The sequence below is a fragment of the Myotis myotis genome, unplaced genomic scaffold, assembly GCF_014108235.1.
Source record: "Myotis myotis isolate mMyoMyo1 unplaced genomic scaffold, mMyoMyo1.p scaffold_m19_p_9, whole genome shotgun sequence".
NCBI lineage: Eukaryota > Metazoa > Chordata > Mammalia > Chiroptera > Vespertilionidae > Myotis > Myotis myotis.
In genome coordinates this window covers 37,193,717-37,220,460 of record NW_023416401.1, presented here as the reverse complement: position 1 = coordinate 37,220,460, position 26,744 = coordinate 37,193,717, and the positions used below count along the sequence as shown (strand labels likewise).

General features: G+C 35.7%; 1 protein-coding gene across 3 annotated transcripts; it reads right to left on the bottom strand.

Moving 5' to 3' along the window:
• Positions 1 to 3,974: 3,974 nt before the first annotated feature.
• On the bottom strand, positions 3,975 to 26,696 carry METTL4 (methyltransferase like 4). 3 transcript variants are annotated; one of them, XR_004970017.1, is made up of 10 exons: positions 26,592 to 26,696; positions 24,372 to 24,759; positions 22,989 to 23,051; positions 20,576 to 20,945; positions 18,499 to 18,568; positions 13,591 to 13,765; positions 10,872 to 10,978; positions 10,403 to 10,482; positions 4,929 to 5,515; positions 3,975 to 4,600 (listed from the first exon to the last, which is right to left on the bottom strand). XR_004970017.1 is itself a non-coding variant. In XM_036322798.1 (10 exons), the coding sequence occupies exons 2-9, from the start codon at positions 24,750 to 24,752 to the stop codon at positions 7,038 to 7,040; spliced, it is 1,269 nt and encodes a 422-aa protein (XP_036178691.1). In that variant the 5' UTR covers positions 24,753 to 24,759; positions 26,592 to 26,696; the 3' UTR covers positions 5,386 to 5,515; positions 7,014 to 7,037. The 3 variants fall into 3 exon arrangements, 2 of the variants coding, with proteins under 2 accessions (XP_036178690.1, XP_036178691.1); XM_036322798.1 differs by lacking the exon at positions 3,975 to 4,600 and adding an exon at positions 7,014 to 7,060 and having other exon boundaries at positions 5,386 to 5,515; XM_036322797.1 differs by having other exon boundaries at positions 3,975 to 5,515.
• Between the last annotated feature and the right edge of the window lie 48 nt (positions 26,697 to 26,744).

Here is a 26,744-nt window from a genome sequence, read left to right as displayed (position 1 = left end):
GAGATGATCAAGTGAGGCTCAGAGACGTCAATAGACTTTGCCAGGATCAATAACAAGTTGTGGAGCTCTTGCCACTGCTGGGGGGGCGGGGGGGAGCGGGGGGAGTGGACCAGGAGCAACAGAGATTCTCTTCTCAACAGGTAGAGGGAAAGAAGCACAATTGATACGGAAGATGTAAAGTTCTTAGCCAGGAGGAGTAATTCACTGCTAAAATACATCACAAAGAAAAATGAAGAGATCATTCAGTTTAATATAGAACAAAAAGCAAAGAAGGAAAGGAAGTTAGAGCATGAAAACAAAAATTTAGTGGAGCTAGCAGAGGCTGGAGGAGTGGAAAGTGAGACTTAATTAAACTCTATCACTGATTGGAAAAAAGCAGCCCTCCAGCAGATAGAGCCACCAAAAATGCATATTGCCACAAAGGGAATTTTGAAGGGATAGGTGGAGATTTAAAAATAAATAAATAAGGAGAGGAGGCTTTTTGTGCTATATTCTCCACGTCATTGACTACAAAAGTTAGTTTAAAAGAGAGCTGGAAACTCTTAAGCAAAATACTCCCATCTCATGTCTTACTTAATGAAGCACATAAAAAAATTATATCTATTGCAATTAATAAACTGTGTTAGCAGTTTAAAAAATAACAACTTGTGTCAATTTCAATCCAGTTCTAATTCAACATAGTTCTTCCAATTTACTTTCTGAAAAAAAGGTAAATCCTGGTTCTTTAAAATATAGTTCTCTACTCAACTAGATTATACTATCCCGAGATAGAGGAAATATTCATTCCCGTCAGTTCTTCTGAGAACTACAATGCTTTATGTATAATGAAATAGGACATTGAAAATGCTGCTTCTGCCATGGCCGGTGTTGCTCAATTGGCTGAGCATCGTCCCATGCACCAAGTGGTTGTTAGTTCATTCCCAATCAGGGCATATGCCTGGGATGCAGGCTTGATCCCCAGTGGGGGGCATTCAGGAGGCAGCCGATCAATGATTCTCTCTCATTGTTGATGTTTCTCTCTCTCTCTCCCTCTTCTTTCCTCTCTGAAATCAATAAAAAATATATTTTAAATTTTTTGCTACAAAGGTAGATCTATGTTAAGTATTTTTAACACAAAAAAATTAAATAATAATAGGATAGGAAGAAACTTTGGGAGGTGATGGATATGTTTAAAACCTTAATGGGCATAATGGTTTCACATGTGTATACTTATCTACAAACTCATCAAGTTGTATATATTAAATACAGATTTTTATATGCCAATCACACCACAATGAAGTAGTTTAAGAATAAATAACTAAACAAACAAAAGTATGGATTTTGGAGAGAAACAGACTGGAGTTTGGGTCCGTTTTGCTACTTATTAGCTGTATGACGCTGACCAAAATATTTAAACTCTCTGAAACTCAGTTTGTTCATCTGTAAAATAGGACACCACACATAAAATAATGTGATGTCTGGGATTTCCTTTTTTAACAACCTAGATGAGAGTGGGCAGGGGTTTGAATTAATCAATACTGGCCATAAATTGACAATTGTTAAAGTTGGATGATACATACTAGTACATAAGGGTTCATTATATCATTGTCTCTATTTTGTGAGACTAAAGAAAAATATACTGTTGTTTTAATCCTCTAGTTTGGTGGTAATTGGTTATACAATAATAAAAACCTAATATATATTTTGTCACCTAGAAGTAGAGTGCTTTGATAACAAACATCTAAAATGTGTCTGAAATACTTTTTATCCTGAGTAGGCAGAGACTGCAAGAATTTTGAGTAGCATGATAGAAGTCTTAAACAGTAAAAAATATGGACATTAAAGATGCTGCTGATGAGACCTCAGGAGAGAGAAACGTATCACTGGAAACCAAAGAATGAGAAATCCTTGTTGCAAAAAAGAAGAGGAGGAGGCAGAAAAGGAGGGGGTGGGGGAGAAGGAGGGAGGTAGGGGGGAAGAGAAGGAAGAGGGGGAGAGGAAGAAGAACTACTACTACTACTACTACTACTATTACTACTACTACTATAAAAACAGCTAATTGTATCCAAGGAATCCTCCATAAGATTATAAGCTGATTTTTCAGCAGAAACTTCACAGGTCAGAGAAAACGGCATGATATAAAGTAAGAAAAGGAAAACTCCTAAAACCAAGATTCAGAGTGATTCTGAGTTGCACTCAGGCTGCCAGTTCCAAATAATGTCACTAAAATCTCTAATAAAAAAATATTGTGTTAGTAACCCAAGACTGGTGATATTATGTATTGAGAAAGGTATGTTTGGATGACTATACATGAATCATTCTAAGTTTTCTTCAGGCCACATAGTGGATCCTCTGATTAGTAGCTAATGAATCTATTATTAAGACCTCAGGTTCATTAGCAAACATGGCATCACATAAAGTACTTAATTTAGGAATCAGAATTCCAGTCTTGTTTATCACTTATTAGCCATGTCAGCTAGCCTCTATGAACCTGATCCCTCAATTATAACTACAACTTCATAAAATCCCTTGAGGATAAAGTAATATAAGTAAAAGAACTCTGGTAACCAGAGAACTATGCCAACAATGCTATGGTGTTTCCAGGGTGTGGTAGGCCAATGGTGCATAATATGAGTCAAAAGAGGCCCTTTAAGGTGATAATCCTCCTCTGAAAACCCAATGTTTCACTGAAGCTGGAAACATAACAATGCACTAAAATATGTCTCTACCAAGCCTTAAAGGTAAGATTTGGGGACCTAGGATTACTTGGTAAGATAAGTACCATATGACTTCACTTCTGTGTGGAATCTAATGAACAGAATAAACTAAAGAAAAAATAGAAATAAACTCAGAGATACAGAGAATGGACTGATGGCTGTTAAGGGAAGGGGAGTTGGGTTGCTGGGTGAAAAAGGTGAAAGGATTAAGCAAAATAACAACCACCTATTGTCTCTTTGCATCTACAAAACATACCTTTGGAATGTCAAAGTAACTTCTTTTCTGTACCCCTCAAAGCACAGGTATGCAGAGCAGAGACCACAAATCCCCTTATTGTTATTAATCGTCGACTGTTAACTAACCTGCACCCACTTATGTAAAAGATGTATCATTTTACTTTATTTCATTCTTCAATTTAAAAAAAAAAAATTTAAGTTATTACATGTCCTTATTCACACATTACCCCCCACCCCCCCACCCCCCCCAATCATGCCCTCAGCCCCCCTTTGTCTGTGTCCATTGGTTAAGCCTATATACATGTATACAAATTTAAGTTACTACATGTCCTTATTCACACATTACCCCCCACCCCCCCACCCCCCCCCCCAATCATGCCCTCAGCCCCCCTTTGTCTGTGTCCATTGGTTAAGCCTATATACATGTATACAAGTCCTTTGGTTGATCTCTCCCCCTTAACCCCACCCTCTCCTACCTTCCCTCTGAGGTTTGACGGTCTGATTGTTGCTTCTCTGTCTCTGGATCTGTTTTTGTTCATCAGTTTATTGTTCATTATATTCCATAAATGAGTGAGATCATGTGATATTTATCTTTTTCTGACTTATTTACTTTTTATCCAATCCCAGAGGATTCCCTGCTTTGCTTTCTCCCACCTCCCTAATTTATCACCAATGGATTTCATGTAACCCACTTACATCTTCTCTTTTGACTGTAATGTAGTGCTCATTTCAGCAACACATATACTAAAATTGGAATGATTGTAATGTATAAAATAAGGTGCAAAACTGCCATTCAGACTCTGGAACATAATCTCAATCCATTGAGATTTTGCTTCTTGGCAATTGTTGACAGTTTGGCTCAAATAAACACAAGAATTCTCTAAAGGTTTGAATGCTTCTTACATTGACAGTATGCTTTTTCAAAATGCTAAGAGAAAGAAGACAGATACAATAGATTATGTTGTCTATAATTCCATTTATATGAAATTCTAAAGAGGCAAAAATAATGATAGACAACAAATCATTATTTGTCAAGGGCCATAGCTGGAAGGACGGGGTTGACAGCAAAGAGTCACATGAATGTTGAAAGAGAAGGAAATGTCATATATCATAATTACTAGTGGTAGATAGACGATTATATATGTTTTCAAAACTCACTGAACTTCTACACAGAAAATTGGAAATTTTTATTTAAAAATTATACCTCAAAATTTTTTAAAAGATTATATATAATAAATCAGCATAGTTAAGAGTGCTCCCGTGTCTCTAGCAGACAGCTGTCTCTCCTTGGTGGGCAGAATTTCCGCTGATTTTCACATCCAGATGTTATATGGGCACCTCTTCCTCGCTCTAGTGCTCTGGTGGGGGAGCGTGGCGTGGGATTGAGACTCCATGCTCCTGTGGGGGAACCTTTTCAGCTGACAGATCCCTCTAGAATCTCAGCCACCTGTGGGACTGAGGCCATCCCTTTTTGTATCTCCGCCCTTCCTATCAGTCTCAATGTGGTTTCTTCTGTAAAATTTTGGTTATGAGGCTTCTATTCAGCTAGTCTTCAGTTGGTTATTCAGGTTGATTGTTCTGTATTTTACTTGTAATTCTAGTTTGGTCCTGGGAGAAGTGAATGTAGCTTCCATCTATTCTGCCACCATCTTGGATCCACCTCTGACCTTTTTATAAGAAAATTTTTTTAAATTTTTGCCAGAAAAATAAGCAAACTAACACATACTTGAAAAGTAGCCTTGAACACAATTTAAAATCCTCCAAAAAATGTTCCCTAAACTCAGTATAAACTTGGCAGGTCTCTGACTGCTTTTCCCAGAATGTTACAGTATATAACAGAGGCTGTATGTTTAGATTATACAGGGGCCAGATTGATAATATAAGTGAGTGTCATGGAGCAAGAGGTACACTGCCATAAACTGGAGAGTACATGACCCCTCCCAAAAGAGCTGCCACCACTGAGTCCTACAGATTGACATAGGAAAGAAAACATACCGCAGTGTAGCCAGAGCATCTGAAGTTTGAAAAGAAGCAGCAATCTCGACTTGTATGGGAAATGTCCTGATTTTTTTGGAATGATGGTTCACATTTTTTCTATCAATGTGTGGGCCAAATAAAACACATCCATAGGCAGAAATATGACCTCTGGTCCACAGTGCAGACTTCATGACTTTTTCCATAACAAAGTTTTTCCATTTTTCTAAACACGTAACATCTTTATTTGTAATGAGCCTAGAATAATATACAATGCTAGTGCAACTGAAGTAAAATTCATCTCAAAATCACATGAAGGCTAGTCACCTCTGGCCATTTTGCTGAACAACAACGTCCTATTTACATTTCTAAGCATACTGGTTGGTAATAATAAAAAAAAAATCAGAATAAAGGGAGAGAGATGAGGAAAAACTGATGAAAATCACAACTTTAAGATCAGAGTCAGCTTCTAGACTCTAGAGGAATAAAATAATCCACGTGTTGAAATTTGAGGACTTCATTGCCCCAACTAGTCCAACCGGGCTGTAAATTTCGAGCAAACAATTCCAAACAGTCCCCATCTGGCTTGATATAGTCTTTTAAAACCTCTGTTCGAAAAAGAGAAAAAAACACAAAAATTATTATTAAGAAAGGAATCAATATCCTTTTAGCAGTTAAGAGTAGAAGAGCAAAAATATTTCCTTAAAAAAAAAAAGAGAACAAATTAATCTCAAGGATTTTGTCACAGGCTTTACTATTTATAGGTAGAAAGTCATTTGAAATAAGTATCCTTGAGATTGAAAAAAACATTATGAGAACTTCCAGTAGCCCTGATTTATCGGTTTTCGTTTGTAGATGAGAAATGAGGATTTTAACACCCACACAGATGACTTCAGTTTTCCAATAATGCTGACATGTCTTCTGAGTACAAACTTAATTTATTTTTTAATAAATGCAATCCATGCATAAAAAAAAGTCTACAGTAACAATACAAAGACAACTCACCTTAAAAACTAAGACAAAATGTAAGTCTCTGAAAACATATACTTTAGTGAAAGTACTAAGAACATTCTTTCACTTTCAAATTATACATCCTTATTTACCTAAAATTTTCACCATATTATTCCCACAATTAAGTATTCCTTATTCGTTATATTATTATTATTGAAAATGATATTTTGTTGGGAAAAAAGTATCTCATATATACTGGATAAGTAGCTGTGATCAACACTAACAGAAAGAAAAGAATACCACAGAAGCTTTTACCATGCTCACTTAGACAAATACTTAAGTCAATTTAACCTTAAATCACATTGCTAAGTTAGCTATTCACTAATTACAGAAACTGGGTATGAAAATCACAAGTCAGGGAAAAAAAGTCACTAAACAGGTAAAATAAAATCTTAATTGCTATACAAGATTGAGCTTGGAAGAAATCTATCAAATTCCCTTTAGTAATAAGGAGAGTTCCTTAGGAATAATTGATGTAGGTAAGGTTTAAAGGCCAATATATGAAAATTTTTATGTTTTTATAATGTTCTTCAATTGTTCTCACAGCAAGATACTTATTTGTCTGAAAGTATTGGCCCTGTTTAAAAAAAAAAATCAAAGAATTAAAAGTGCCTGTCTATAACTCAACAGAATTTAAATTTGAGCTTTGCTAGCATCTAGGAGATGGTAACATAAAGACTTCTAATCCTTTCATAAGTATAGAATTAAATGTTACTGAACTTGAAAGAGAAAGATTTCCCCAAAGTCTTAGGACAATAACCCTGTAGCATTTTTCTACTTTTAGCCCATGAATTCAATGCATTACCAACCTCAGTTCACTTTTAATGTGGTCTAAGATAATAGCGAACCAAGGTTCTCTTTGTTTTTGTTTATTTGTTCAGTTTTTCAGTACAAAGATGTTAGCAACTCTATTTTGGAAATTTAATCTAGAATCTAAACTGGAGTCAGCCAGTCAAAATATTTACTATTCTAAGTATCTACTTTAATCAGTGTTATGATTACAGATATCCATATTTTCTAAGAGTTCACAATCTAATAGAAAAAGATGACCAGGTACTTAGAGTGGAAAAATACATACAACTTAAACCCATTTACCATGTCCTTTCTCAATGCAACACATTACCGCATGATTTTTTTTCTTTCTAATTGACAAAAAATAGAAAATCAAGGAGTAAGTCTTATGATGCTAAATATTTGTTTAAGTTCAAAAGAGGGCAAATGACATAAAGGCAAATTAATAAAAAAAATTATTCTTATTAATTTTAAATATCAATGTAAAAGTAAATGCAAGATCTTAAAAGTTTCATCACAAGAAAAAAATGTATAACTATGTGTGATGATGGATATTAACTAGACTTATTGTTGGTGATCATTTCGCAATACAGATGCTCAACTTACGATGGTTATGTCCTGATAACCCAGCACAAGTTGAAAACATCATAGGTCAAAAATGCATTTAATACAATTAACCCACTGAATATCGCAACTGAGCCTAGCCTACCTTAAACATGCTCAGAACACTTACATTAGTCTATAGTTGGGTAAAATCATGTAACACAATAAATGCAATGTAGGTTTTAAGTGATTTGGTTAGCCTTGGGACTAGGTGGCTACCTGGGAGCAGTGGTTCACTGCTGCTGCCCAGCATTTTGAGAAAGTATGGTACTGCATATCACTAGCCCAGGAAAAAAAAATCAAAATTCAAAGTATGATTTCTACTGAATGTATATCGTTTTGGCACCAAGGTAAAGTCAAAAAATCGTTAAGTAGAACCATCGGAAATTGGTGGCCATCTGTATATACATATATTGAATCATGTTGTACATCTGAAACTAGTATGATATGTCACTTATATCTCAATTAAAAAGTAAGTGCAGCCCAGCCGGTATGGCTAAGTTGTTGGAAAACTGAAGTCCTCTGTGTGGGTGTTAAAATCCACATTTCTCATCTACAAACAAAAACCAATAAATCAGGGCTATGAACCAGAAGGTCATGGTTTGATTCCCATCAGGGCACAAGCCCGGGTTGCAGGCTCAATCCCCAGTGTGGGGTGTACAAGAGGCAACCAATCAATGGTTCTCTCTCATGATTGATGTTTCTCTCTCTCTCTCCCTCTTCTTTTCTCTCTGAAATCAATAAAAGTATATATATTTTTTAAAGTGCATATATATTTAAATGTGAGTATAATATGTACATACTTAGATAATTACATAATATCTGGCATTAGTAAATATACTTCTAACCAACAATGAGGAAGTAATCCATGCATAAGCCAGTCATTCTCCTTTTGCTCTGAGAGCAAGGAGCAGGGTTGGGAAGAAGATGCTCAAACGCTATATAGATTCTCATAAAACTATGTTTTACTCTTCAGATAGAGATTGTTACTGAGTAAAGCAGTAAAAAGGAGTGGAAATTCATCTAAGGTAAAATATAAAAAATAAAGTTAGATTAAAATACTTTTATTTCCTAATCTTCCTATTAAATCTTTAAACTTAAGAATATACATTTATAATGTTGGGTTATAAGCCATCATAGTTATTGATGGCTTATCTTTCAATCTAAGGAGGAAACTTCAAAACTTAAAAATCGGGTAAATGTATTATTTGAAATGAATATGCTGCTAATTTTGCCGCTTTTTATATTTTGAGGCAGAAATAACAAATTATAATTTTTTAAAAAATCTTGGTGTTTCTAGAAGCAAAAGAGAACTTTTCATTTTATGAATTTGCAGTTTAAGAACATTTACATGTAAAAGTGCTAAACATTATATAAATAACATGTATCATTCTAAATCCTAGAGTTATGATCTCAGAATAAAATATACTGCAGAAATTTGAAAGCTGCTTTCTGGTAGCTTTAATTTGTATAGCTCTACACCTAAAATACATGCACATGCTATATAACAACATGCACTCAAAAAGAAAGGATTACAAATATTTCTTGTCTACCACTACTTAGCCAAAGCATAAGGATTACATATATGGAATAATGTGATTCGCCCCCACTCCATTACCCCCAATCTAACTTTTGTTTTAAATGGTTCTCAAAGTGTACTTGTGCTGCTCTCTACTGGGAATATGGCAGAACTGCATTTCATAGATATAGGCTGTAACACTAATTTTTATTAGTAGTAACAAAAAACTAATTGTCTTCACTGTTTTACAACTTTATCTCTTTAAACATAATTTTATTTAAAAGTAATTGATAAATAGTTTAATTATTATTTAAGAATTAAAGATTTTGGATCTTAGCTTTTGGATTTTTAAAAGTAAAATAATAAGCCCTAAAGCAAACACTAAATTGAGCTTTGGCACTCACTGACTGATTCAAATTTAAGTGATAAGAATACAAATTAGAATTCCTCCATCAAATATAACTGGTGTCAAACAATTTTTTTTCTCAAAGAGCAGTACAATATCACTTTTAAGTCACATATTTAATGCATTAAAGAATCTATGGCAGTCCAAAGTTTAAAGGCAATTATTCACAGAGAATCCTTCTTCTAAGTAAAAAAATTAATCATGAGGTAGACATCTGAATATTTCTCAAATGAAGTAACACTACACTGTTTCTTCTACATAAGCAATTTAAGATACAGAAAGTCTAAGTGCTATCAATAAAAATTCTTTGGGGAATGTGTATTCACTTTCCTATATATCCTAACTCATAAACTATACCATTTTCTACAAAATAATATGACAGGATGGCAGCCTGTAGTTTTCCTGAATAACAGTTTGAAAAGTTGGGGGTTTTAAAAGCAGGGATCATCAAATTAATAAAATATATATTCCTAAAGAAATTATTTGAATAGCAAACTTTGAATATCAAATTCAGTTTCTCTCAAGAACTTACATCCTATTGTTTGAACTTTCACTTGAAAAATACAGATTCACTGAGCTTCTAGTATATGCTACAGAATTTCAAATATATTATAACAAATCCTTACATATCTGAAAGATTAAATATCATTATTCCCTCTTTAAATTAGGACTTTGAGGTGGAAAATGATTAGAGTAACTCATTCAAATTGCACAACCAGTATTCAAACTCATGGCAGTCAATCTCCAAAGCCAAAACTTTTCACTATTCCTTGCTGCTTAGTTTAATTGAATGATGAACATTATACTAAAGCATTAAGTCTAGTGAGAGTTGCAGGCTGCAGCAATTACCTTTCCAATGGTTCAGAAAAGCAACACTACCTCAACATAAAACCCTGAAAGTTTCTACCAAATATCAAGGGAATTGTAACCATCTCTGACTGCTATTCTGAGCTCCTGGTTTTAGAACAAGCAAGAGCAGCAAAACAAACAAACAAACAAAAACAACAACAAAAAACACTATTCATATATTCTGCTATAAAATTTTAGATTAATTAAAATAACATATCTGATTTAACTCCAAATCTCTAGACCATTCAAATACTAAATTCAATCCATTTTTTTTAATTTGACAGAAGTCAGAACAATTTTATTTAAAAAACATACCAGCAAGAGGTGGCTTATGTGAGTGAAGGGTACAAGGTACACTGACAATTAATTTGTGATCTGGAATGGGGAGCGTATTCCTAGTTAAAAGAGAAAAAAGTAAATAAATAATATTTTACAGGACATTTTTTATATATTAGCTACAGTTGCCTTAATTGTTTTCACCTTTCAAATAATATCTGAATTTAAAATTAATTTAATAGAAACAATAATGAAAATCAACAATTTAAGTATTAAGTACTAATAATTTCCTTTTCAACAATTATGACAATTACATACTACATACTACATAAGACAAAAAATATTATATAATTTCATATACCATACCATTCATACTTTTCTGGTATGGGACATTTGCAGATTTTTGAAAATGTAAAAATTAAAGAAAATCAATGATCAGTTGGTTAATAAGTTTTAAAAACCTAAAGATTAATACATTTATATAATTTTGAAAAATCACCACTCCTACCTTAATGGTAAAGTAGTTTTTTCTTGAACTCTCCCCAGTATAAGACCTTCATAAGGCTTTTTGTGTGGAGAATCTAATGGGAACACAAACTCTCCTGAATTGGTGATCTGATAGGAAGGAGTAAAAAAAATCATATATCTGTAAATATCCTGGAAAGGTTTGTTTGTAGGGGTTTTTCCTACATTTTTCACCAAAGAAAAAGAACTTATTAAACCTCCAAGCTAGTGTTGTCTAATAAAAATAAATATAATGTGAGCCACAAATAGGTATTTTAAATTTTCTAGACGCAACATTTAAAAAAGTCAAAAGAAAGAGGTGAAATTGATTATATATTTAGTTTAATCTAATATATCAAAAATATTATTTCAATATGTAATAAATTCAAAAAATGTATTGAGATATGTTATATTGGTTTTCATACTATACCTCCAAAATACAGTATTTTATACCTAACACCACATCTCAGTTTGGACTAACCACAAACTACCATATTGGACAAAGCAGCTATAAGGGACTAAAAAATATTTTAAAAATCACTTTATATCTTGTACACAAAAATCTCCAATTTTCATTAACATTTATTCCTGGAAACCATGCCATCATTAACTCATTTATTCATTCATTCAAATATTTAATGATTACTGGCAATGTGACTAAGTAGATTATAATACTTTCCTTCATTTATAGAAAACAGTGTCATTAATGATGTCAGAGCTAAAATTAATAATGACAGAAGCTCAGGGATTGATGAGATAGACAATAGTACAATCCTTGGGCATTATAAATCCAGAAATTAATTTTATCATTTCATCCTAAAGTGATCAGACTCTCAAAGACTCACTTAAACTTCAAAATGTAATTCATAACACTATAAATTCATTAATTAAAGGTGAAGATATACATTTTCATTATCAGAATATTCATATATTTTATCTATAGAATCCTTTACCCCATACCAAAGTACCTAAAAACAAAATCAGGAAAACCTTTTTATCACCACTAGGGCCCATGAGAGATAGCACCTCTACCATACAGTGCAGTAAAAGCACTGGAAATTCTCATTCTTTGGATATTCTTTATACTCAATGCAGATTACTCCTTCTGTTATAACAATAGGGTTTCATATACTACACTAGAGGCCTGGTGCACGAATTCGTGCACCAGTGGGGTCCCTTGGCCTGGCCTGTGGGATGGGACTGAAACCAGCTCTCCAACATAGCCCAACGGTTCCTGGATTGCGAGAAGGCACAGACCAGGCTGAGGGACCCCATCAGACCGCACCGGTGCACAATTGGAGCCAGGGGAGGGATGCAGGAGGTTGGCCAGCCAGAAAGGGACTGAGGGGGGGCTCCAGGGCATGTCCGGCCCATCACTCTCAGTCCCAATTGGCAAGACTGCAGCAGCAAGCTAACCTACTGGTCTCGGAGCATCTGCCCCCGGTGGTCACTGCATGTCATAGCAAGTGACCTTAGCATATCATTAGCATATTATGCTTTGATTGGCTGAACAGACGATTGGACACTTAGCATATTAGGCTTTTAATATATAGGACTGTATTTTTGTTTTAAACTCTGGTCTTACCATATTATCTCTCAGAACTGATTACTGCTACAAATAGTCTTAGTTTTTATGTATTAACATTTTACTGGTTATGAGTTCAGAGGGTAACCTTTTCCTGACTTTGGCACCAGTCTGACTATTAAAAGAAATGTCATAATGGGCAGGATGAAATAAGGTTTTATATTCCTGTCATGATCCTATACCAAATCAACCAAAGCTAAGCCCAAAATACATCATGAAAGCAAAAATACAGCTGTGAATGCTTGTTTGGAAAGTCCCATAAAACAGATGCAAATAAACAATGTACACAGCTTTTACAACATTTCAGTAGACTACAAAGTACAAACAAAGCATATAAAAATAGAACTCTCCTGTGTCTAACATGAATGTACCTATCTAAATATTAAACATTTAAGTGATAATAATTTGGCTTATCTTTCTAAAATTTAGGAGGGCTTTTGTGGAATTCATCTAAGTGAACAATGTATCTTTAAAAGGATGTCCTGTAAACTCTGAATTAATGCTTTAATTTTTCTGTATATTTTGGTATTCTTATAGCAAGCAAGATATTAAAGATCATTCAACCAATATGAGTGTTGCAATCATTCCTTTAAAAAATATGCCCAGCAGCACATAAGGCACCAAAGGACCTAAGTTAAGATTTAAAGTATGAAAAGTTCTTATTTCTAGCACCTTCCCATCTCTTCCACACTGGGTTACTTTGCTATTCTCCCTCTCATCCCCAGCAACAAAAGAAAGAAAGGAAAGGAGTCAAAAATGGTGACTGAAATTGTGGATGTATAAAGAGGAAGAAGATGAAAGGTAAGGCTATTTCTATGTTTAGTGATGAACAGATTCCTCAAAATGTTTGTTTGTTGTTTTTTAAACTACATACATCAGAGCTTTTTAAAAAGTCATCTGGTATTTCTTTGAGTGGCTTACTAAGGCCAGTAGTTTAGAACTCTGTTACAAAACAAGAGGAAACAAACAAAGCCTTAAAAATGAAAAGATAAAAGTATTTAGCAGCAAAGTGGAAGTTTTAATTAGACTATGTTGAAGGAGTAGAGCAGCGACGTGTTAAGTATTAAAAAGTAGATGCTATATTAATGTGATTTACATGTCATGCTATATGAACAAACAAATTAACTTCTGAACTTACTTTTAACCAGTGCCATTCAGCAATTATCTCCACAGACCACGAAGGATAAAGTTCTTCTTTTACAAAACGTAAGTGCTTCTGTCTATTAGTCACCCAAGTAATAACAAGACAGTTTGGAGCAGCCAGTTTAGGGATAGGTATTTGTTTTATTTGCAGTTGTGACAAATAACTATACCTAAAAATAAATAGAAAAATATTAGCAAAATTTGCTGCAAAGATAACAATAAGCAGGGAAAAAAACCTGTATAACACTCCATAAAAACAAAGCTCCCATAGGTATGTATTTGTATTACTAAATATGAACCCACAGTGACATCCAGTGGACACACTATTACAGGCAAGTCAGAAATAACTTCATTTTTTGTTTTTACTTGTTTAAACTTGTCAGGCTATATTTCTTTATCACTTCTAAATGCATTGCATTTCAGTAAATATACTAATATTTACAACATGCTTTTTACCATTATTGTTTGGTTGTCATAATCTGTACATTACACAGGGACCCTGTCACAGTGAGTCTTGACACTACTGTCTCAACATTCTACCCTATTTTCATCCCTCAGTCTATCATCCTCCTTCTTTCTTCCTCCCCAATCAATTCCACTGGCCACTCTAAAACCACCATGCCTTCATTACAAAAAAATTTAAAAAATTAAAAATCCTAGTCTTGCATCTCATGGCCATTAATAGTATGAAGTCTATTTTCCCTTGCACCACTTGCTCTACAATACTCAATCAAATATATGTTGCCCTTTCTCCAACACTCAATACATACAACTGGGAGAAGAGAGGTCAGATTTCTCCTAGGTCCCCTATTGCTGCTTCCAGGATATAATTCATCCATCCTTGCATAAAATCCCCTTCTCTTTGAGAGGTATGCTATCCAGCCATGCTAACCTCTAATGTTTCTTATAGAACAGAGAATTTTCCTCAATTTGTTCTCCTGCCTACACCTAAATTATGGGCTGATATGCAATTAGTCTTTCTGCTATCTCTCCTATATTCCTCAATTGACTACAATGAGGTTTCTACTATTAAATCTGCTCTAGAAAGAGTAAATGACATCAAAATGGCCAAATACAATAAACGCTGGAATCCAACTCTAGCGCAGGGTAACTGTATGTTGTCCACCTGAAACTGATATAAAATAATCATGAATGCAAAATGTAATTGAAAAAGTTATTGGCTAAAAAAATAAACTCAAAATGGTTAAAGACGTAAATGTAAGGCTTGAAACCATAAAAGTCCTAGAAGAAAACATAGGAAGTCAGTCTGAGTAATATCTTGTTATATATCCCCTCGAGCAATGGAAACAAAAGCAAAAAAACAAGTGGGACTTCAACAAACTAAAAAGCTTCTGCACAGTGAAAGAAATCTTCAACAAAACAAAAAGACAACCTACATGAAAGAAAGAATATATTCATAAATGACATTTCTGATCTGAGTTGATATCCAAAATATATAAGAAACCCATACAACTCAATAATTAAAAAAATAAGCAATACAACAGAAAATGGGGAAAGGTCATGAAAGGACATTTCTCCAAAGAATAATACAAAAAGATGCTCAACATTACTAATTATCATGCAAATCAAAACCACAATGAGATACTGCCTCACACTTGTCAGAATGGGTATCAAAAAGTCAATAACAAATAACAAATGTTGGCAAGGATACAGAAAAAGGGAATCCTTGTGCATTGTTGGTGGGACTGAAAACTGGTGCAGCTCCTATAGAAAACTAAAAATAGGTCCCTTTAAAAACTAAAAATAGATATGCCATACAACCCAGCAATTCCTCTTTGCGGTATTTAACCAAAGAAAATGAGAACAATAATTCAAACAGATATATATGTACCCCTATGTTCACTGCAGCATCCTATACAATAAAAGGCTAATATGCAAATTGTCCCCTCAGGAGTTCTACCAGGAGATGGGGAATTCGATCACTCACTATGGAGTGCGCTGACCACAAGGGGGCAGCGTAGAACATGGCAGGCAACCAGCACAGCAGCTGCAGGGCACTGAGAGAGCAAGGAAAGGAGGAGGCAGGGAAGCGAGGAGATGGGGAACCTAATTGGCCCTGATCGCCAGTCAGGCCTAGCGACCCTACCCATGATGCACCAGGCCTCTAGTCTTATCTAATAAAAGGGAAACATGGTAATTGGCGTACGACCGCTACCCTTCCCATTGGCTAATCAGTGAGATATGCAAATTAACTGCCAGCCAAGATGGCGGCCGGCAGCCAGGCAATTTGAAACTAACATGAGGCTTGCTTGCTTCAGTGACAGAGAAAACCAATGTTCCCTGCCTGCCTTGCCGGCCTCTGAGCCTGAAGTTTAAAAAATATTGTAACAAATATAGAAGCTAAACAAAACCCCAGAAACCTGCCTTCAGCAAGCCCGGGATCTCAGAGCTGGAATTGATAGAGTTTCGATTATAGAACCTAAACAAACCAGATACCTGCTTTTAGCAGCAGATGCCTAAGAGCTGGAGCCTCAGAGCTAAAGCTGGCCCAGAATAAAAAAGAAAGAAAAAAAAAGGAGCAGTTGGGAGCTTCAGTCCCAGCCTGAAAACAGCCCTCAGCCCCTCACCCAGACTGGCCAGGCACCCCAGGGGGGACCCCCACCCTGAAGGGGGTGTGACCAGCTGCAAACAGCCATCATCCCCTCACCCAGGCTGGCCAGGCACCCCAGTGGAGACCCCCACCCTGATCCAGGACACCCTTCAGGGCAAACCAGCCGGCCCCCACACATGCACCAGGCCTCTATCCTATATAGTAAAAGGGTAATATGCCTCCCAGCACCGGGATCAGCGTGACAGGGGGCAGCGCCCAAACCCCCTGATTGCCCTGCAGCTCTGTGTGTGACAGGGGACGGGGCCACAACCTCCCTATCTGCCCTGCTCTGTTCCTGACAGGGGAAGGCGCCCCACCCCCTGATCGGCCCTGCTCTGTGCCTGATAGGGGGGAGCTCCCCAACCCCCTGATCGCCCTGCGGCTCTGTGTGTGACAGGGTGTGGCGCCCCAACCCCCCCACCCCACGGGCCCTGCTCTGTGTGTGATGGGGTAGAGCCATAACCTCCCCATCGGCCCTGCCCTGAGTGTGACAGTGGCGGCGCCCCAACCCTCTGATCGGCCCTGCTCTGTGGGTGATAGAGGGTGGCGCCCCAACCCCCTTATCCGCCCTGCTCTGTGTGTGACAGGGGGCGGTGCCCCAACTCCCCTATCGGCCCTACTCTGTGAGTGACGGGGGAGCTCCCCAACCCCCTGATGGGCCCTGCTCTGAGCCCGACCAGGAGCTGCACCTAGGGATTAGGCCTGCCCTCTGCCACCCAGGAGCAGGCCTAAACCAGCAGGTCGTTATCTCCCTAGGGGTCCCAGACTGCGAGAGGGCACAAGCCGGGCTGAGGGACCCTCCCCTCCCCCCCCGAGTGCACAAATTTTTGTGCACCGGGCCTCTAGTTATTTATAATAGCCAATGCATGGAAGCAACCTAGGTGTCCATCGACAAATGAATGGATAAAGATGTGCTATACATACATAAACACACACACACACACACACACACACACACACATATACACTAAATGGAGTATTACACAGCAATAAAAAAGAATGAAATCTTGCCATTTGCAACAACATGGATGAAGAGGGTATTATTCTAAGTGAAATGTCAAGCAAAGAAAGACAAATTCCATACGGATTTTCTTACATGTGGAATCTTAAAAAAACAAAATAAACAAGACAAAACAAAAACAGACTTAATAGAAACAGAGACCAAAGGGATGGTTACCAGAAGGGAGGCGGTGGAGGAATAAGTAAAAAGGAGAAAGGGAATATCGTCAATAAAATTGTGGTAAGTTTGCATGGTGACAGATTACTAAAATTATTGGGGTTATCAGATAAAAAATGTCAAATCACTATATTGTATACATGAAACTAGTATACCAACATAAGATTGCATACCAACTATACATAAATTGAATTTTTTTTATTGCATTGGCTATTTTTGGCCCTTTGCATTTCCATATAAATTATGGAATCACTTTTTCAATTTTCACCGGAAATAAAATATCTTCTAAGATGATGTTTGAGATTGCAAAAAACCTAAACAATTTAGGGAGAATAGACACTATTTATATATTAAGTCTTCCAGTTATATATGGGACATCTTCTTTTATTAAGATTCTCTTTGCTTAGGGGATATATTCAATAATATTATAGTAACTAAATATGATGCCAGATGGATATTAAACTTATCGGGGTGATAACTTCATAAGATATATCACTGTCTAATCATTATGTTCTACACTTGAAAGTACTATAATATTGTATGTCAACTATAACTGAAAAATTTTTTAAATATTTCCTTTAACTTCTCTCAAAAATATTTTATAATTTCCAGTGTAGAGGTCTCATATCTTTGGTCAGATAATATCTAGGTAATACATTTGTAAAAGCTGTAATAAACAGATTACACACATACACACACACACACACACACACTACACAAGCACAATCCTACCAGGTATGACAGATTACCTCCAGCAGCTTAGGGCAAAAGTCAGATTATTAAGGAAATCCATACTATGGTATATATTTTGAAACTTGAGTGTTTGATATTAAAGAAGGCAAAAATGTTGCCCTTTGCAGAAACATCCCTGAATGGGTTCAGTCAGTAAACTCAGTAATTAATAAATATGTTACTTTTAACATCCTTACACCTATATATAGCTCTAGTTCAAGAGAATTATCTTCTTAAAGAAATTAAAACTTTAATACTAAAGTGTTTTAGCAGTTTGAGACAACCTATATCAAAAACTAATGTTTTTAGCACATGTAACTAAAATGTTCAAAGGACGATAGCCTTCAGAAAACATATCTAATAGAAGACTTATTTATACCTACCTGTTACTTCTTTTAACTGACTTGTTCTGCCATGGTGGATCTATCACTATCACATCATATGTTTTCCTACCTAAGAACAAAGACACAATTTCAGATACTTTAGAGTGTATGCAATCACCCTAAAACCTAAACATGTCCTTCAAAACCAAAGTGCGTTCACCACATACACAAATATAATGCAATGTAACAAAGGATTTGTGGCATTTATTCAAATAGACTAAATGAACTAAAAAATATTAATTTAGTACTGCTAGGATTTTAACATGATTTCACCTATTACTATTTTTATAGAGATTGTCTGAAAATAACTATAGCTCACTTAGCTGGACACCAATGATTTTAAAACCTTGTTAGTCTTCATAGCAATATTAATATAGTCCTTTCAAACTTCAAGGTTTTTTGCTTTATTTTTTTTAAGTTTCTTTATGAAATAAACTTTCAGTCTTTTAAATGATATATCAGCCATAATAAAATTTCCTCAATTGTCTACTAGTGTCGTTTTTTTTTCTGATCCTGGATCCAAATCAAGATCACACTTTGCATTTAGTTGTTATGTCTACTAAATCTCCTCCAATCTGGGGAAGTTCCTCAGTTTTTCTTTGTCTTTTATGATCTTGACACTTTTGAAGACTGCTGGCCAGTTATTTTTGTAGAATGTCCCTCAGTTTGAGTATTTCCTCATGATTAAATATAGGTTTTTTGGGCAAGAGTACCAATGAAGTAATGCTGTGTCCTTATCAAAACCACCTATCAGGAAATACAGATGTCAGAATGTCTCATTATTGGTGATACTACCTTTGATCACTCAGTTAAAGTGTAGTCTACAGGTTTCTCTAGGTTTTCCTTTGTAATTAATAAGTGTCTTGTGGGGGAGATACTTTAAGACTGTGCAAATATAGTGTATCTCATCTCTTCACCCACTATTTTTATATCCAACTACTGTGGTATTTGCCAAATGTAAATTTTCCAGTTCCATCATTCATTCCATCCACATTTATTAATTGGAATTTCACAGTAAGGAAGAGCTGTCACTTCTCCTCCTTTTATAAACAAAAGTGATTTATATTTTTGTAAATATACAATCTCATAAGTAATCAAAAGAACGCAATTTAAAATAAGGAAATAACAGTTTTTAAACTATTAGAGTAACAAAAATCAAAAAGAATGGAAAAAATGTTCAAAAATAGCATGATTTTCTCGTTAATTTGTTAAACTATCATTTACCCTGTGGAATTTATAATACTGTGGCATGAATAACCACTCATGTGTAAGATGGCTTGATCACAATTAAAATAACCTTTCCATTAATAAGTTATGTCATTTTAACTAAATTTTTACATAAAATGTCCAAATAATAATAGCAGATTAAATTCAACTTGATCAATACCTACCTTTTACCTACTCATCCCTTAGAATACTGAGTTGTAATTTATTAAAAACATATAAATCACAGAGCTAAACTCCTGATGCAGATTATTCATTTAACATCAAAATTACCCTAAGAAGTGGGTATTATCATATCCATTTTATAGATTAGGGAACTCAAGCTCAGTTTTGTGAAGTACCCAAATTCACATTTAGTTAAGCTTCAGAATCTAAATTCAAATTCTGGTCTGGGCTTCAATATTTAAGGTTTTCAACTTTATACAGGAAAATGTTTCAAGAAATTTGGTACAATAAACTTGAACATTAGCTTAAAATAGAAGAACCTAAAAGCCTAAGAATTAATATTCATATCTGAAGTGTTTCTACTTTGCTATGAAGAAAAGTTAAATAAAATTATTTGGTCAAACCCAATTGTATCCTGAATTCCTAAGTACAAAACAGTAATTGTATTTGCTCTCATAGGGACTAAGTATTTCTGACCCCTTGTTCATAATAAGAATTTAAAATATTTTTAAAAAGCAAAATTCAGCATTTTAAACTTGAATTTAAAAGCAAAATTACATTGAGAAAATTCAGTGTTTTTCTTATCCTCATAAAACGTTTGCCCTCAGTTAGTATTCAGACTAGCTCCTGACTTTTGAGACCACAGAAAAAGTATCTTTCTCTAATAATAAACATAATAATTACTTACAATTCAGAAGCGGGTGCATACAAGAAATGTCAGACAAAAGAAAACTGCTTTTTGGTGGCACCAGGTATTTCTGTCCCATTAAAGTAATCATTTTTGTAAATCTAGAGTTGTTTTCAACAATCCGTGAAAATAAATCCTGCTCTGTAACAGACATATCGTTTTCCATCAATTGTAATGTCAGAAGTTCCATTTCATTCAGAGAAGGCAAATGCTTTGCCATTTCACATAATTCTGATAAATTGCAGGTATCAAATGATAAAGTAATGGGCTCATTACACTTGTCCTGTTTTTCAGAAAGTGGATGAAGAAAGCCACTTTTTAAACCTTCTTGGATTATCTGTGAAGATCCATCCAAAATCAGCCCCCTGATCTGTAAGAAAAATTTTTAAGTACATTAAAAGGTCACTGACATTAATACAATTTTCTAAAAAATGAAATTCCTACTGTGCTTTGAATATGTAAACATTTATGGATTGAAATCAAAACAGAATGCTTATAGGAAAATAATTTTATACTACAATGAAAAGATAAGAATGTATGAGTATACTTTTGAACTGCAGTTTCCTAATTGGGGAATGATCCAAACCTCATAAATTCACTGAAAATTAAATAACAAAGCAGTATATATAAGAAAATACATCCTTGCCCTAACTGGTTTGGCTCAGCGGATAGAGTGTCGGCCTGCGGACTCAAGGGTCCCAGGTTCAATTCCTACAAGGGCATGTACCTTGGTTGCGGGCACATCCCCAGTGGGGACAGTGCAGGAGGCAGCTGATCGATGTTTCTCTCTCATCGATGTTTCTAACTCTCTATCCCTTTCCCTTCCTCTCTGTAAAAAATCAATAAAATATATTATAAAAAAAAAAAAAGAAAATACATCCTTAAGTTATAAAATGAATTTGATAGTGTTTCTAAAAGAAAGTATAATCTCTAATCTGTAAAGAGAATTAAGTTCAAATCACAAGATTTAAACTTAAATTTTCCTAGTGATTTAATTTTAAAATAAACATACTTTGAGTTTATAAAATATAGCTTGAATTATTAAAAAATTAAAGAAAAATAACTGTAAAATGAATATATAAACAGTTTTGCAGACATGCATCTACAATAATCATAAAAATAAAACCCAGTTCTGCTTCTGGACAAGATGAAGTACATTTCATCTGAAATAAACTTAAAAATTATTTTCTAAAAAGGCCTTCAGATGATGGATAGATGTCAAAGAGCAGAGCAGTGGTCTCTAAAAAGAAGCAAATGATTGCTCCAGCCAACTGCCTTGAGAAAGTTTCTAGGCAGCAGCACAGAGGATACCATTCAGAGTCCAACCGTCTCTCTGAGTTGAAGAGACAGAGCTTGGAGTCTGAAAAGGCCAAGCAGGTAGAGTATTCAGAGGAGGATACCACAGAGGAAGAGCTGCACAGAGAGAGGTCTTCAAAGCTGCAAAGGGCCAAGTCTCCACTTCAGTATTGATCAGCATATACATATGATGAAACTCAAAGTCAAGGAAAGAACCAGAAATGATCAAAGGGAACAATCCCCAGAGCTCATACAGGGCTGGGAACAGTTAGTGCTCCCATTGGCCAAATGAAAAATCTCATAATTCACAAACATTGCCTCAGTAATGGAAACAAACAAAAAGCTCTAAGTCTGCTTTAGTTGGTCCTAACTAAAAAAGCTTAAAGGAAGTCTCAAGAGGATCAACCAGTTTCAAAGTAGAGGATACCAGGGAATGGGAAGTTATTATTTGATAGGTACGGATTCTAATTGGAATGATGAAAAAGTTCTGGCAATGGATAGTGGTGATGATGGCACAATAGTGTGAATGCATTTAATGCTAAATGATACACCTATAAAAGGTTAAAATATAGATTTTATTATGTATATTTTACCACAAAAAAACATTTTTGGGGGAAAAAATCCAATGTCATACCATCACATTAATTCAACATGTCCAACCCTGGTTTCCCATCTCAATTGAAGGTGTTCCTTAGGCAATTAAGCTTAAATATTTGTGTTCCCTCAGTTTTCTCCCATTTCTTTACCTCCTAGATTTCATTTATCTCTAAGTTCCAGAAATATATCCTTCATATTATTCAGGCTTTCTTCTGCCACTCTCTTAAGTTGTTTTAGCTATGGACAGTAGGCTTTTATAACTTATAAAATTTCTAAACTTAACCAATATAGCATAAATTTACTTACATTAAATATGTAAAATAGGAATATATGAAGTTTTAATAAAAACTTTGTTTAAATTGTTCATTACTATAAAAGTAGCAATAAACCACTCCTTTATTAAATTCTAACCTTGATCACATGATTGCATTTTTAAGAACATCCTTATTTATATCGTCTGTCTGTTTACACTACTTCACATCAATCTTATAATGTTATCAATGAACATTTCACACTTTACCTTTTCATGGTATTCCATAGCATCCAATTCACCTTGATTGAAATCAACACACCTTTTACGCTTCTAAAGAGTAAATTACAGGGAGAAAATTATACTGCCATCTATCACAATATTAATATTTTGAATTTTTTTTCTTTAGCACATTTTCCATATTGGAGCAACTCAGTCTTTAAAAGGTAATAATTACTATTTAGGTCAAAATCAATGCAGAGGGTATGGAAAAAGGATAAAAATGTTTTCCCACATAATTATTATTGTTACTTTTACTACAAATTGAATAGGTGATAAAAGGTCACCTCAGCCTTATCAGCTATTAGTAAGAAATAGTACTAAATGGTACCAGTGACATCCATGGAACAACTGAGACATTCTTTAAACAGTCAGCAGTGTCATCTGTCAGTTGATATATATGGTATAATTATTCTGGACTTTCTTCAGTTCTGGAGAAGAACTATCATCTATATACCTAAAAAATTGTCCAATGTATTTTTAATAGTTGTTTGTAATTGATCTGAGGGCTAGGTACAAATCAGATATACTAATACTATCCTATATCTAACAACTCCAGAGCAAAGAACACGTAAGACAGTGCAATACAGAGCAGGGCCTATGTACTTTTTATTGCTGAACCTCAGTGCCTACATGGTGGCAAACTCCTAGCAGACTAACAATAAATGTTTGTTGGCTGAATAAAGAAAAGGATTTAGATTAAGTTAATTGCACAATTTGCCATAGCATATCAGAAATAAGGTAAGTTTTATCAAGATAATCTCATTACATATGCTCATCTATATTTTTCCATATTAAAATGAGAAATTTACCCAATATAAGACACCTAAACATTTAAATACTAAAATACATAAACATTAAAAGACAATGTCCATTCTTGGTGAACTGTAAGGTCCTTTACAACTGTTTATTATTATTTGCCTGAATTAATAACAGTAATGATAAATTACCTACATACTATATTACTGAAAGCTCAGAAATATTTTCTGTGCCTGACACATAGCAGATGATCAATAATTAGTTGAAAGAGAAAAAACATATGTATGAGGAAAAAAATCACATATTAAAATTGCTACCTCAGGTACCTATAACAATGTAATAATTTACCTCTATTAATTTTCTTATTCTAACTCTCAATATGTTTAATACTATCTTTCTTCCCTTTACAATTATAAGATCCATGAAGGCGAGGATTGTATAGCAAGGGTTATTAGCAAATTGTTAAAAATTACTCTGGATACACTAAAGCCTTCTTATGCTTGATTGATTCTTATGCTTTATTCTTTAAACTTAGTAAATCACAAGGTATTTGATCCTGGAATAATAAATCTCTTGTTTTCTGTAGAAATATAAAAATTTCTTAAAACTTTCTACCTTCCCCAGAGTAGAAATGGAGATTTCTTTTTTAACACCATTCATTAGATCTTCCTTTTCATTATTTTGTTGGCATTCCTTGTGAATAGCTGAAGTTATATAAGGTTTAGTGATATCAAACAGTTCAGATCTAAAAATATATTTTTGTATGAACATTTCACAATTTCCTCCACCATCATTCTTGGGCTTAGTGGTAGGGTCGGAAGCAATAAATTTAGTTGAGGATCCAAAGGAGGACACAGAATCAAGGTGAACAGAAGCAGTGGGCTCATTTTTACTGCAACAAGACTCATGATGCTGGTGAACTTGATAGTTGATCTTGTTAATGAAAGAGAGATGATCCAGTAACCATCCTGGTGACAGCTGGTGTACCACTGACATTCTCTTTCTTTAAAAAAAAGAAAAGAAAATACCTCTGGGAATGAGATTAGAAGTAAAACCCAACTTTCCAGATCAAGTTCTTAAATGTCCTGTATTTCAATAAAAATATACTTCATACACAAATACACAAGTAAATAAACTTGACATGTACACAAAAGAAAAGTTAGCATTCGTGATATGTAGCAGGTCTAAAAATAATTACAGTGTTTTAATATAAACTTTTAATATGAGGATTAGTAATTCAAAATTTTCAGCCAACTTGGACAAAGTTAAAACCTGATCTTATTTCTAGAATCCCAATTTGATCTTTCTATCTTCCTGGGCCCTGCTTGGATCCAGCCACTGTGTCTACATCTTCCAAGTCAGAAAGTCACTGAATCCTTAACAAGTGACAGTGTCCTGTCAAAGCAAAAAATGCTGAATTACCTATGTGAATCCACCCTTTTTAGTGAAATAAACCTAGAGGTCACAATTTCAGAGGAGCTGTTAGCATATCAGCTCTTGTCTTTCAAACTACATTTAACATAATAAGTCAGCCCATTCTCCGGTATCATTGCCTTACTTAACCACTGGTACCAATGGAGTGCAAAAGGATAGAAAGTAAAGCAAAATGCAATTTTAACAGCACTAAACCACAGCAAAATTGCAAGGTTACAGAGTCTAGATGTGTATTGGTTCTGCGCAGTTCTCCTCCAGCAACTAGAACTTCCTTTTTTCAAAAGATGCTTTTCAGTTCTGGATATTGCCTACTAAATCTAGTATAGTGGAACGCTGATGAGGGGGGACAAATTAATATATGTGACTAATAGCACAGTTAATACTAGTAACATCTAGATTCAAACTTTTACCTCCACGCATTAGCTTTATGACCACGGGGCAAGCTATTTGATCTCACTGAGCCACAATTTCACCTTTTTTTATGGCATCTCGGAGGGCAGTTTAGAGAACGTAATGCGATAATCGACATGAAGTGCTGTGCAGTGCCTGGCACAAGGCAACTGCTCAAACAAATGCTTTTGGTGACGGTAAATCTGGTACTGGTCCTCCCTTCCGAGTCACCGCGGTGGTGAGGAGGTCCTGTAATATCCAGCGAGAGCTAGAAATGTAGATAGGAAGACTGAAACTCAGACAGAAGGGATGGCGTGCCCCAAATTACAACTGTAGTTAATGGCACGACTGCTACAAGGCCCAGGTACCCCGACTTTGGTTCTGAGCTCTTCTTCCAACCCCACCACCCTAGGTATCATAGGCGGTGTTTGTCCGAGTTCAGACTCAGGGAAGCGGGAGTGACTGTGAAGGGAGGGCCAATACCAGGTTTACCATCACCAACAGCAGAGCAGCCTATGCTCACTGCACCTCCCGGCCTCTCCTACTTCTCGGCTTCACACCAATCACCCCCTAATCATCCGGATTCCTGCTAGCCTCTCACAGGACACCACCAGACTAAAAAGGTCGTAAAATCCTAGCGAGCAAATTCTGAGCTCGAACCCAGGCGTGGGCCACACCGGCGCGATCTTCGGAACCGACTGCGCCCAAACTCAGCAGGCTCACTCCCTCCTCCCTCACTGCTTCCCTCATCAGAAAAGTGCAGCCGGCTTCCCAGATCTGCATCGTGAAAAAAGCACGCATCTAAATAGTTGTCCTAAAAGACGCCCCTTTCAGCCCAACGCGGGGGAGAGGAAGTCTTCTCTAAGAGCCAACGGGCGCATCCATGTTGCTGTACGGACAAAGCGTTGCCAGGGCGACTCAGAGCGCTCTGCCCCCGACTCAGCGACTCAGAGCGCTCAGGCCTTCCGAGCTACACTGCGGGTCGGACCGGACTTGGTCGGGGACGCTTACTGGGCCCGGGAGACGCCGGCGCGCCAGGCGAGACGGTGGGACGCCACACACGCAGATTTGCCGCGACGAGCAGCCCCCGCGAAAGAGATGCGCACGCGCGAGCACGGGACGTGATGACGTCAGCAGCCGCGGAGATTTTAAAATTCTAACGGC